The sequence below is a fragment of the Pseudochaenichthys georgianus genome, chromosome 21, assembly GCF_902827115.2.
Source record: "Pseudochaenichthys georgianus chromosome 21, fPseGeo1.2, whole genome shotgun sequence".
Taxonomy (NCBI): Eukaryota; Metazoa; Chordata; class Actinopteri; order Perciformes; family Channichthyidae; genus Pseudochaenichthys; species Pseudochaenichthys georgianus.
The window spans coordinates 39,447,135-39,461,568 of NC_047523.1; the positions used below are offsets into that span (position 1 = coordinate 39,447,135).

The window sequence follows — 14,434 nt, forward strand, 5'->3', positions numbered from 1 at the left end:
GGATGGCCGAAGACACTAGACTACCCAGAATCCTCAGCTATCGTTTGGGACTACACCATGTGCTTTGCTTGACAAACCCCGTGATTAGTTCTTAAACTCTGTGATTGGATGTTGGATTGGCAGTGCACAAAGTTTACACCGAGCGTCAAACAGCACTTTGAAATGGAATGAAACCCATCGACGGCACACTATCCAAAACAGAAATCGAACGTGTCCTGCAGTAACGCCTGCCAGACAGAACAGAACAGTTTGCGGCTGAGGTGATGGGGGTCTTTTATAATCCTGAGGGCTTTCTTTAAGGTTAACCTGGTATTTTTACTCCACTACATTTATTTTAGTTACTTTACAGATTTGGATTAATGATGTGAAATATAAACAACCCTTACATCAGACTTTAGTTACACCTGAGTAAAGTTCAGTGAAGGTGATTGTCAAGTGCCAACAATCAGGCGAGATATTTGGTAGTGGGTGCTTGAGAAGACTAAATATGTATCTGCAGATCCCTATAAACAGTGTTCAAAATGGGGGGGGAGCCAGGGGGAGCTTGGCTCCCCTAAAGAGGGGGGGAGCTCCCCTGAAGGCCGGAGCTCCCCTGAAGGCTCCCCCTATTTATTGAAATAAATAAAAATCAGCTCCTAAATTCCGATCTCTGTAGATAAATAAAGAACTAAGCCAGCTGTAGTGTGTATGCAGCCAAACCATTTATTACAATGCATTCATGTGATGACTTTCAAAGAGTAAAGCATGCACTGCTGAATAAATTATGATTTTGTCTTTTACCAAACGTTTTTTTTCATATGGAATGCAGTTGGAGGTCAACCAATCACAGAGCTTGAGGACTAATCACGGGGTTTGTGAGCAAAGCGGAACGATAGCTGAGGACTCTGGGTAGTGTAGTGTCTTTGTCAATCCTAAACTGCGAAAAAATATTTGTTTCTCAGAATCGAAGGGGAAAAATACAAAAGCATTGCACACAATTTAAACCAATCAATGTTGTGTACTTAACAAGAATAATCTGGTGTGTTTGAGTGGATGAGTAGTGCAGATATCACTGTAAAATCAATCAACAGTAAGGGGAATACTTACTTCCGGGTGTAAAATCCTCCGTTATCCAATGGGAATGGACGCTCACATTGCCTTTAACTGCCGCCGACATGGACCGATGCGGTGCTTCCCTGAGCGTCAAATACCGCCGCCGATGGGAATACATTGCAATCAGTTGAAGCTCTTTGCGTCCCTTTATGAAGCTGAAGGAGCCTCGGAGCGTCACAACTGCACGCCATGGACACTGACCAAGCGTCGCTCCTGGACCCTCAGGGAGTGAGACTGTGTTGTTATATCTGTTAAATGTCGATTAGAATTATATATATATATATCTGCTTGTGAAGACAACAAATTACCTTAAAATTGAGAAAGCTAAAATGTTTAGGCTTTCTAAAATAAATGCTTAAAACCAACATCCCATTGCGAAATAGCCGCTTTATCTTTCAGGATCTTAGCAGCTCCAAAAAGGATGAAGAAATTGAAAGCAACATTTTATTCCTTTCTCCTTTTAGATATTATAATAACCCTCGTATACAATACGTTTTAAATTACAATTGTACTGGTTGACACAAATGAACAACAGTTAAAATGACAAAGAAGGTTTTACATTTGAGATGATTTACTCTGCTATGGCATCATGAAATAAGTATTTCTGAAATAACAAAAACATTCAATATATTTCAGTCCGCATCTGTGGAACTCCCCCCCTGGTTACTGACGGTGACGTTGTGGAAAACACTGGAAGAAGTTTGCGGTACCGATGTGCTGCTCAATACCAACTAGTGGGTCCGGAGATGGTGGGATGTTACAGCGATGGCACGTGGTCCGAAGCACCCACCTGCAAAGGTAAAAACAAGTCCACTCTAACATTCAGAGAACTTGGCTGTGTAAATAAACGTGTTGTTTCTTTTTCCAGCCACCTTCTGTTCTGTGTACACTGATGAACTTTCTCACATAAAATCTGTTGGAGTCAGATATATAAATGATGGTGAAGAAGAGAATTTGGAATGTTCCAGTTCTGTTTTCCATTTTTCTGAAGCCCGGTGCACTCGTGGGAAAGTTAAGCTTTCTGAATGTAAGTATAATTTAAAGCTTGTTACATATTCAATGCCATTAAAATGTTTGTGAACATTATTGTTTAAAAGACTTAGGCTGCAGTCCAATAGTCCATTTAGCTTAGGAACCTTCTTAACGGAGTGAAATGACCCGGAAGTCCCTCAGTGGCAGCCATGATAAGTGCCGTTCCAATTCTCTAGATGAAAGGAAAGGAGGTTTCAAACTTCCTTTATAACCTCCTTTAGCTTAGGAACCGCTGGACCTCCCTAACCGAAAGGAGAGGAGGAAATGCTGCCCCACAATGCATTGCAGCCGCAGCATTTGCCATCACTCAACAGTCGGCCGTTCACGGAAACAACCGATTATGACCGAGAAATGATATCATGAAAGTTACGGTGCTTATTAAGCATTTGAAAACGTAGGTGGTAAGTTGCCAAAGTGCTTTGTTTTCAACGTTCGTCAGTATTATAATCAAAAAGAGAAATATGAACGTTAGTTTTTACTGAAATGATCAAATAAAGTCAACATTTCACTGAGCTGTGTGGGGTTTGTTCAACTTTTAAAAGATGTTTGAATGGTGATATACACAGAGATAGATGTTAAGGACTAACGTTTATAATAAATACATCTGTATTGATTTTAAGATCTTTAGTTCATACAATCATACGTATTGGGATCATTTGTATTAATGTGGACCGGAGGGAGAGGGTGACGAGCATAAGTTTCACTTTCCTTTTTTATTTCAATTCCAACTTTGGTCCTGAAGAATATGTTTCTCTGTTGTCCACGTTCATAAAGCAAAGCAGCAGCATCAGAGCACGGTGCAGAGTCTCTAGATGAGTCCCTCGTTCTTATTGAACATCCATGTTGTCGTCCGCTGTATAGAAAACTGTAGTTTCTAGTTTCCCCACAGCAGCAGACGCACATTTATGACCTCCACTGGCGCATCATAAACACGTCGGATAGTGAAAGTGCAGTAATTTAGTCGAATACCCAAGCAACTTCTCAGTTTTGTTGCTTTTTGGTCAAGTCCCGAGTAAGACCACACCCCCAAAGATACTGCAGTCAATAGAGTGCCACAGTGACGTGTCCTAAAACCCGGAAGTAAACTCCTTCTGGTTCCCTCGACAAAAACGCTAGGATTTGGGAAAATATCTGGAAATAAGGTCTGCGGTTGAGACACATTTAAGAGACGGGTCACGTTTTGTTCAGCCGGATAATCTCCACATGTCTATCCTACTTTTATCATTTTCGAATCATAAATCTAGTCGCCGGAAGAAAAATGCTAACGTTATGCTATAAAGGAACTACAGCAGGGTCGCTGCTTCAACGTCACGCCGACTTCAGATCCATATTCAAACACACAGACTCTAAATGGAACAAGTTGAAGCGTTTGTTTGAACAGTTTGCAGGAGGCAGGGACTTGCTTTCAAGCAGAACAGAAACAAATTTAGAGGAGTGTTTACCTGTTACTTGGTAACAACCATCGTTTTTCAGACACGTCGACTCTTCAGAAATCACCAGCGGGGTCACTGCTGATGGATTTAATGTCGTAGAACAAAACGTGATCCGTCTCTTAAATGTGTCTCAACCTCAGACCTTATTTCCAGCTATTTTCCAAAATCCTATGGAGAAATCCAATTGCTTTTTGGTTGAGGAACCGGAAGTGGTGAAATGCTAACTTGCTCAATCTAACGTAGCTAAAATGTATACATCTGTAAACCGTTCATAGTGTTGGCTGTGTGAGGGTGCAGTGTGCCCCTGTTGAAGCCTTACATTGGAAACAGCTGATGGCGGCTTCTTAAAGGCCTGATAACATTTGCAATGGTTGCCAGACAGTTAAGCAGATAGTATTTACTTCCAGAGGTGGGGGAAGTACTCAAATCTTGTACTTGAGTAAAAGTAGAAGTACCAGAGTGTTACAAGTCCTGCATTCAAAATGTTCTTCAAGAAAAAGGTGTTGGCATCAAAATATAGTTAAAGTACCAAAAGTAAAAGTAGTCATTCTGCAGATTGGTCCATTTCAGAATAATATATATGATATGTTTTGATTATAATTATTCATTAACCGAGCAAGACCACACCCCTAAAGATACTGCTGTCTATACTGCAAGTATCTTGCTCAAGGATTAATCGACATGTTGACTACATGGGCTGGGATCGAACTCACGACCTTCTGGTTGAAAGAAGACCGCACTCGTAGCTACAGTCGCCCATCTGCCTTACATTGGAAACAGCTGATGATGGCTTCTTAATGGCCTGATTCAAATCGCAATGGTTGTAAATATACTGTAATTGGAAAATAATCAAGTGGGGTGTCCTTGTTTTGTCCGTCTTTGAGCCAGGGCTCCCTATTTTTGTTTTATTCTTGGTTTTAGAATTAATTCAGTAATGGTGTGTGTCTAACACAAACATAATAAATCATAGTGTTTCTCAAATGAAGGGGGAAAATAATGAAATAAAGTAATGTATCAAGACGAGTTATTACTTTCTTCTTTTACTTGGCATTCTTCACAAATACACAGACATAGCAGCACATCGTTTCAGGTCTTTGTACAGCCTTTCTCAGCAGTATATGAAAACTTGGTGATGCAGTGGCGTTTTCTCCTGGAGACCAAGGGAAGACAGGCTTCTCCTGGTTTTTCAGCCTTTGTTATCATTTTGATCATTACAAATATATATTCTTGTCTGTGGTTGTTTCGGTGTTCAGGGCATACAAGAGGTGTAACATTATTTGAATACCAAAACTATATTGAAATAGAGTCTCGCTTGAACAGCAGCTACGTAGCTGTAACATTACTGGGTTGTTTGGTGATAACTACCAAAGTAAAGTAACTTCAGACGCAGACGTCACGTAGCTTCTCAGACGAGAGGGGTGGCGACGAGAGTGCCACGTTACTTCTCTCACGGCATTGTAGGCGACGATCGACACGATTGGCTGTTCAGTTAGTTCAGTCTTTGGCACAAATCACACCTCATAAACTACAAGCTACATCACTGTTGCATAGCTGCGTGTCACAACCGCTAAGCTAAAGGCGGCTAATGTCCGGCGGGATGGCGTTCAGTAGTCGCATTTAGCCTCTTGTTATCAACCACCATTTTTATGACACAAAAAAGCTTCGGATATTCACTGCCAGTGGGGTAATATCAGATGCATTTTTTGTCAAAGGACAAAACGTGAAAATCTAACCCATCAAGTGGAAAAATGCTAACTAATTCCATGTTTTAGGACTCATTCCCTCCATACTTGATGAGTATCTGTGAACGTGTGTAGTGAAAAATGTAAATCAGCATTTTTCACATTTTTGTCACCTTGCTGATAGTTCTTTATTTTCACTGTTAGCACATTTATCTATTTCTTATTGAACTACCACAATAAAAATACTCTGCTAAGAATTGTTGAAATGAATGTTCATGTTGCTCTGTGTCAGCTGACTGTGTAAATAGGCCACTTTTTTCTAACAAATCCACCATATTCAATGTATGAGGTGATAATATGCCAGTGCTGTTCTGCTGCCCTCAAGTAGTAAAAAAGACCAAGAACTATTAAAACATGTTTAATTTCAACAACAGATATATAATCCAAAACTGCATTTTGGTGAGAGACCAGGGAACTTTTGTTCAAAGAAAACCACCATATTTTGTGATTCATAAAAGTGAACATATTGTATGTATTTTTTTCTTCTTCTTCCACTGCAGGTAGGGAACACACTACTGAGAGGAAACCTGTCTCCGACGGTAGGCTTGGATTTGAATGAGAAATGTAATAGGACTGTTATATCCAACACAGTCTCACTCCCTAATAGTCCAATAGCGACGTTGGTCAGGGTCCTTTGGCGTGCAGTTGTGACGCTCCGAGGCTCCTTCAGCTTCATAAACGGACGCAAAGAGCTTTCAACTGATTGCAATGTATTCCCATCGGCGGTGGTATTTGACGCTCAGGGAAGCACCGCATCGGTCCATGTCGGCGGCAGTTAAAGGCAATGTGAGCGTCCATTCCCATTGGATAACGGAGGATTTTACACCCGGAAGTAAGTATTCCCCTTACTGTCGATTGATTTTACAGTGATATCTGCACTACTCATCCACTCAAACACACCAGATTATCCTTGTTGATTACACAACATTGATTGGTTTAAATTGTGTTCAATGCTTTTGTATTTTCCCCCTTCGATTCGGAGAAACAAATATTTGTTCAGAGTTTAGGATGGCCGAAGACACTACACTACCCAGAATCCTCAGCTATCGTTTGGGACTACACCATGTGCTTTGCTTGACAAACCCCGTGATTAGTTCTTAAACTCTGTGATTGGATGTTGGATTGGCAGTGCACAAAGTTTACACCGAGCGTCAAACAGCACTTTGAAATGGAATGAAACCCATCGACGGCACACTATCCAAAACAGAAATCGAACGTGTCCTGCAGTAACGCCTGCCAGACAGAACAGAACAGTTTGCGGCTGAGGTGATGGGGGTCTTTTATAATCCTGAGGGCTTTCTTTAAGGTTAACCTGGTATTTTTACTCCACTACATTTATTTTAGTTACTTTACAGATTTGGATTAATGATGTGAAATATAAACAACCCTTACATCAGACTTTAGTTACACCTGAGTAAAGTTCAGTGAAGGTGATTGTCAAGTGCCAACAATCAGGCGAGATATTTGGTAGTGGGTGCTTGAGAAGACTAAATATGTATCTGCAGATCCCTATAAACAGTGTTCAAAATGGGGGGGGAGCCAGGGGGAGCTTGGCTCCCCTAAAGAGGGGGGGAGCTCCCCTGAAGGCCGGAGCTCCCCTGAAGGCTCCCCCTATTTATTGAAATAAATAAAAATCAGCTCCTAAATTCCGATCTCTGTAGATAAATAAAGAACTAAGCCAGCTGTAGTGTGTATGCAGCCAAACCATTTATTACAATGCATTCATGTGATGACTTTCAAAGAGTAAAGCATGCACTGCTGAATAAATTATGATTTTGTCTTTTACCAAACGTTTTTTTTTCATATGGAATGCAGTTGGAGGTCAACCAATCACAGAGCTTGAGGACTAATCACGGGGTTTGTGAGCAAAGCGGAACGATAGCTGAGGACTCTGGGTAGTGTAGTGTCTTTGTCAATCCTAAACTGCGAAAAAATATTTGTTTCTCAGAATCGAAGGGGAAAAATACAAAAGCATTGCACACAATTTAAACCAATCAATGTTGTGTACTTAACAAGAATAATCTGGTGTGTTTGAGTGGATGAGTAGTGCAGATATCACTGTAAAATCAATCAACAGTAAGGGGAATACTTACTTCCGGGTGTAAAATCCTCCGTTATCCAATGGGAATGGACGCTCACATTGCCTTTAACTGCCGCCGACATGGACCGATGCGGTGCTTCCCTGAGCGTCAAATACCGCCGCCGATGGGAATACATTGCAATCAGTTGAAGCTCTTTGCGTCCCTTTATGAAGCTGAAGGAGCCTCGGAGCGTCACAACTGCACGCCATGGACACTGACCAAGCGTCGCTCCTGGACCCTCAGGGAGTGAGACTGTGTTGTTATATCTGTTAAATGTCGATTAGAATTATATATATATATATCTGCTTGTGAAGACAACAAATTACCTTAAAATTGAGAAAGCTAAAATGTTTAGGCTTTCTAAAATAAATGCTTAAAACCAACATCCCATTGCGAAATAGCCGCTTTATCTTTCAGGATCTTAGCAGCTCCAAAAAGGATGAAGAAATTGAAAGCAACATTTTATTCCTTTCTCCTTTTAGATATTATAATAACCCTCGTATACAATACGTTTTAAATTACAATTGTACTGGTTGACACAAATGAACAACAGTTAAAATGACAAAGAAGGTTTTACATTTGAGATGATTTACTCTGCTATGGCATCATGAAATAAGTATTTCTGAAATAACAAAAACATTCAATATATTTCAGTCCGCACCTGTGGAACTCCCCCCCTGGTTACTGACGGTGACGTTGTGGAAAACACTGGAAGAAGTTTGCGGTACCGATGTGCTGCTCAATACCAACTAGTGGGTCCGGAGATGGTGGGATGTTACAGCGATGGCACGTGGTCCGAAGCACCCACCTGCAAAGGTAAAAACAAGTCCACTCTAACATTCAGAGAACTTGGCTGTGTAAATAAACGTGTTGTTTCTTTTTCCAGCCACCTTCTGTTCTGTGTACACTGATGAACTTTCTCACATAAAATCTGTTGGAGTCAGATATATAAATGATGGTGAAGAAGAGAATTTGGAATGTTCCAGTTCTGTTTTCCATTTTTCTGAAGCCCGGTGCACTCGTGGGAAAGTTAAGCTTTCTGAATGTAAGTATAATTTAAAGCTTGTTACATATTCAATGCCATTAAAATGTTTGTGAACATTATTGTTTAAAAGACTTAGGCTGCAGTCCAATAGTCCATTTAGCTTAGGAACCTTCTTAACGGAGTGAAATGACCCGGAAGTCCCTCGGTGGCAGCCATGATAAGTGCCGTTCCAATTCTCTAGATGAAAGGAAAGGAGGTTTCAAACTTCCTTTATAACCTCCTTTAGCTTAGGAACCGCTGGACCTCCCTAACCGAAAGGAGAGGAGGAAATGCTGCCCCACAATGCATTGCAGCCGCAGCATTTGCCATCACTCAACAGTCGGCCGTTCACGGAAACAACCGATTATGACCGAGAAATGATATCATGAAAGTTACGGTGCTTATTAAGCATTTGAAAACGTAGGTGGTAAGTTGCCAAAGTGCTTTGTTTTCAACGTTCGTCAGTATTATAATCAAAAAGAGAAATATGAACGTTAGTTTTTACTGAAATGATCAAATAAAGTCAACATTTCACTGAGCTGTGTGGGGTTTGTTCAACTTTTAAAAGATGTTTGAATGGTGATATACGCAGAGATAGATGTTAAGGACTAACGTTTATAATAAATACATCTGTATTGATTTTAAGATCTTTAGTTCATACAATCATACGTATTGGGATCATTTGTATTAATGTGGACCGGAGGGAGAGGGTGACGAGCATAAGTTTCACTTTCCTTTTTTATTTCAATTCCAACTTTGGTCTTGAAGAATATGTTTCTCTGTTGTCCACGTTCATAAAGCAAAGCAGCAGCATCAGAGCACGGTGCAGAGTCTCTAGATGAGTCCCTCGTTCTTATTGAACATCCATGTTGTCGTCCGCTGTATAGAAAACTGTAGTTTCTAGTTTCCCCACAGCAGCAGACGCACATTTATGACCTCCACTGGCGCATCATAAACACGTCGGATAGTGAAAGTGCAGTAATTTAGTCGAATACCCAAGTAACTTCTCAGTTTTGTTGCTTTTTGGTCAAGTCCCGAGTATGACCCCCAAAGATACTGCAGTCAATAGAGAGCCACAGTGACGTGTCCTAAAACCCGGAAGTAAACTCCTTCTGGTTCCCTCGACAAAAACGCTAGGATTTGGGAAAATATCTGGAAATAAGGTCTGCGGTTGAGACACATTTAAGAGACGGGTCACGTTTTGTTCAGCCGGATAATCTCCACATGTCTATCCTACTTTTATCATTTTCGAATCATAAATCTAGTCGCCGGAAGAAAAATGCTAACGTTATGCTATAAAGGAACTACAGCAGGGTCGCTGCTTCAACGTCACGCCGACTTCAGATCCATATTCAAACACACAGACTCTAAATGGAACAAGTTGAAGCGTTTGTTTGAACAGTTTGCAGGAGGCAGGGACTTGCTTTCAAGCAGAACAGAAACAAATGTAGAGGAGTGTTTACCTGTTACTTGGTAACAACCATCGTTTTTCAGACACGTCGACTCTTCAGAAATCACCAGCGGGGTCACTGCTGATGGATTTAATGTCGTAGAACAAAACGTGATCCGTCTCTTAAATGTGTCTCAACCTCAGACCTTATTTCCAGCTATTTTCCAAAATCCTATGGAGAAATCCAATTGCTTTTTGGTTGAGGAACCGGAAGTGGTGAAATGCTAACTTGCTCAATCTAACGTAGCTAAAATGTATACATCTGTAAACCGTTCATAGTGTTGGCTGTGTGAGGGTGCAGTGTGCCCCTGTTGAAGCCTTACATTGGAAACAGCTGATGGCGGCTTCTTAAAGGCCTGATAACATTTGCAATGGTTGCCAGACAGTTAAGCAGATAGTATTTACTTCCAGAGGTGGGGGAAGTACTCAAATCTTGTACTTGAGTAAAAGTAGAAGTACCAGAGTGTTACAAGTCCTGCATTCAAAATGTTCTTCAAGAAAAAGGTGTTGGCATCAAAATATAGTTAAAGTACCAAAAGTAAAAGTAGTCATTCTGCAGATTGGTCCATTTCAGAATAATATATATGATATGTTTTGATTATAATTATTCATTAACCGAGCAAGACCACACCCCTAAAGATACTGCTGTCTATACTGCAAGTATCTTGCTCAAGGATTAATCGACATGTTGACTACATGGGCTGGGATCGAACTCACGACCTTCTGGTTGAAAGAAGACCGCACTCGTAGCTACAGTCGCCCATCTGCCTTACATTGGAAACAGCTGATGATGGCTTCTTAATGGCCTGATTCAAATCGCAATGGTTGTAAATATACTGTAATTGGAAAATAATCAAGTGGGGTGTCCTTGTTTTGTCCGTCTTTGAGCCAGGGCTCCCTATTTTTGTTTTATTCTTGGTTTTAGAATTAATTCAGTAATGGTGTGTGTCTAACACAAACATAATAAATCATAGTGTTTCTCAAATGAAGGGGGAAAATAATGAAATAAAGTAATGTATCAAGACGAGTTATTACTTTCTTCTTTTACTTGGCATTCTTCACAAATACACAGACATTGCAGCACATCGTTTCAGGTCTTTGTACAGCCTTTCTCAGCAGTATATGAAAACTTGGTGATGCAGTGGCGTTTTCTCCTGGAGACCAAGGGAAGACAGGCTTCTCCTGGTTTTTCAGCCTTTGTTATCATTTTGATCATTACAAATATATATTCTTGTCTGTGGTTGTTTCGGTGTTCAGGGCATACAAGAGGTGTAACATTATTTGAATACCAAAACTATATTGAAATAGAGTCTCGCTTGAACAGCAGCTACGTAGCTGTAACATTACTGGGTTGTTTGGTGATAACTACCAAAGTAAAGTAACTTCAGACGCAGACGTCACGTAGCTTCTCAGACGAGAGGGGTGGCGACGAGAGTGCCACGTTACTTCTCTCACGGCATTGTAGGCGACGATCGACACGATTGGCTGTTCAGTTAGTTCAGTCTTTGGCACAAATCACACCTCATAAACTACAAGCTACATCACTGTTGCATAGCTGCGTGTCACAACCGCTAAGCTAAAGGCGGCTAATGTCCGGCGGGATGGCGTTCAGTAGTCGCATTTAGCCTCTTGTTATCAACCACCATTTTTATGACACAAAAAAGCTTCGGATATTCACTGCCAGTGGGGTAATATCAGATGCATTTTTTGTCAAAGGACAAAACGTGAAAATCTAACCCATCAAGTGGAAAAATGCTAACTAATTCCATGTTTTAGGACTCATTCCCTCCATACTTGATGAGTATCTGTGAACGTGTGTAGTGAAAAATGTAAATCAGCATTTTTCACATTTTTGTCACCTTGCTGATAGTTCTTTATTTTCACTGTTAGCACATTTATCTATTTCTTATTGAACTACCACAATAAAAATACTCTGCTAAGAATTGTTGAAATGAATGTTCATGTTGCTCTGTGTCAGCTGACTGTGTAAATAGGCCACTTTTTTCTAACAAATCCACCATATTCAATGTATGAGGTGATAATATGCCAGTGCTGTTCTGCTGCCCTCAAGTAGTAAAAAAGACCAAGAACTATTAAAACATGTTTAATTTCAACAACAGATATATAATCCAAAACTGCATTTTGGTGAGAGACCAGGGAACTTTTGTTCAAAGAAAACCACCATATTTTGTGATTCATAAAAGTGAACATATTGTATGTATTTTTTTCTTCTTCTTCCACTGCAGGTAGGGAACACACTACTGAGAGGAAACCTGTCTCCGACGGTAGGCTTGGATTTGAATGAGAAATGTAATAGGACTGTTATATCCAACACAGTCTCACTCCCTAATAGTCCAATAGCGACGTTTGGTCAGGGTCCTTTGGCGTGCAGTTGTGACGCTCCGAGGCTCCTTCAGCTTCATAAACGGACGCAAAGAGCTTTCAACTGATTGCAATGTATTCCCATCGGCGGTGGTATTTGACGCTCAGGGAAGCACCGCATCGGTCCATGTCGGCGGCAGTTAAAGGCAATGTGAGCGTCCATTCCCATTGGATAACGGAGGATTTTACACCCGGAAGTAAGTATTCCCCTTACTGTCGATTGATTTTACAGTGATATCTGCACTACTCATCCACTCAAACACACCAGATTATCCTTGTTGATTACACAACATTGATTGGTTTAAATTGTGTTCAATGCTTTTGTATTTTCCCCCTTCGATTCGGAGAAACAAATATTTGTTCAGAGTTTAGGATGGCCGAAGACACTACACTACCCAGAATCCTCAGCTATCGTTTGGGACTACACCATGTGCTTTGCTTGACAAACCCCGTGATTAGTTCTTAAACTCTGTGATTGGATGTTGGATTGGCAGTGCACAAAGTTTACACCGAGCGTCAAACAGCACTTTGAAATGGAATGAAACCCATCGACGGCACACTATCCAAAACAGAAATCGAACGTGTCCTGCAGTAACGCCTGCCAGACAGAACAGAACAGTTTGCGGCTGAGGTGATGGGGGTCTTTTATAATCCTGAGGGCTTTCTTTAAGGTTAACCTGGTATTTTTACTCCACTACATTTATTTTAGTTACTTTACAGATTTGGATTAATGATGTGAAATATAAACAACCCTTACATCAGACTTTAGTTACACCTGAGTAAAGTTCAGTGAAGGTGATTGTCAAGTGCCAACAATCAGGCGAGATATTTGGTAGTGGGTGCTTGAGAAGACTAAATATGTATCTGCAGATCCCTATAAACAGTGTTCAAAATGGGGGGGGAGCCAGGGGGAGCTTGGCTCCCCTAAAGAGGGGGGGAGCTCCCCTGAAGGCCGGAGCTCCCCTGAAGGCTCCCCCTATTTATTGAAATAAATAAAAATCAGCTCCTAAATTCCGATCTCTGTAGATAAATAAAGAACTAAGCCAGCTGTAGTGTGTATGCAGCCAAACCATTTATTACAATGCATTCATGTGATGACTTTCAAAGAGTAAAGCATGCACTGCTGAATAAATTATGATTTTGTCTTTTACCAAACGTTTTTTTTCATATGGAATGCAGTTGGAGGTCAACCAATCACAGAGCTTGAGGACTAATCACGGGGTTGTGAGCAAAGCGGAACGATAGCTGAGGACTCTGGGTAGTGTAGTGTCTTTGTCAATCCTAAACTGCGAAAAAATATTTGTTTCTCAGAATCGAAGGGGAAAAATACAAAAGCATTGCACACAATTTAAACCAATCAATGTGTGTACTTAACAAGAATAATCTGGTGTGTTTGAGTGGATGAGTAGTGCAGATATCACTGTAAAATCAATCAACAGTAAGGGGAATACTTACTTCCGGGTGTAAATCCTCCGTTATCCAATGGGAATGGACGCTCACATTGCCTTTAACTGCCGCCGACATGGACCGATGCGGTGCTTCCCTGAGCGTCAAATACCGCCGCCGATGGGAATACATTGCAATCAGTTGAAGCTCTTGCGTCCCTTTATGAAGCTGAAGGAGCCTCGGAGCGTCACAACTGCACGCCATGGACACTGACCAAGCGTCGCTCCTGGACCCTCAGGGAGTGAGACTGTGTTGTTATATCTGTTAAATGTCGATTAGAATTATATATATATATATCTGCTTGTGAAGACAACAAATTACCTTAAAATTGAGAAAGCTAAAATGTTTAGGCTTTCTAAAATAAATGCTTAAAACCAACATCCCATTGCGAAATAGCCGCTTTATCTTTCAGATCTTAGCAGCTCCAAAAAGGATGAAGAAATTGAAAGCAACATTTTATTCCTTTCTCCTTTTAGATATTATAATAACCCTCGTATACAATACGTTTTAAATTACAATTGTACTGGTTGACACAAATGAACAACAGTTAAAATGACAAAGAAGGTTTTACATTTGAGATGATTTTACTCTGCTATGGCATCATGAAATAAGTATTTCTGAAATAACAAAAACATTCAATATATTTCAGTCCGCATCTGTGGAACTCCCCCCCTGGTTACTGACGGTGACGTTGTGGAAAACACTGGAAGAAGTTTGCTGGTACCTGATGTGCTGCTCAATACCAACTAGTG

The 14,434-nt window shown here is 40.7% G+C and overlaps 1 protein-coding gene across 1 annotated transcript in view; it reads left to right on the plus strand.

Moving 5' to 3' along the window:
• LOC117466410 (complement factor H-related protein 1-like) overlaps positions 1–14,432 on the plus strand; it is a 30,974-nt gene extending 16,542 nt beyond the window's left edge. Inside the window, exons 6-12 of the mRNA XM_034109617.2 lie at positions 1,729–1,890; positions 1,961–2,119; positions 5,800–5,838; positions 8,035–8,196; positions 8,267–8,425; positions 12,101–12,139; positions 14,332–14,432. Of these exons, the coding sequence (XP_033965508.1) occupies positions 1,729–1,890; positions 1,961–2,119; positions 5,800–5,838; positions 8,035–8,196; positions 8,267–8,425; positions 12,101–12,139; positions 14,332–14,432 (821 nt within the window). The remainder of the gene's footprint in view (positions 1–1,728; positions 1,891–1,960; positions 2,120–5,799; positions 5,839–8,034; positions 8,197–8,266; positions 8,426–12,100; positions 12,140–14,331) is intronic.
• The last annotated feature ends 2 nt before the right edge of the window (positions 14,433–14,434 follow it).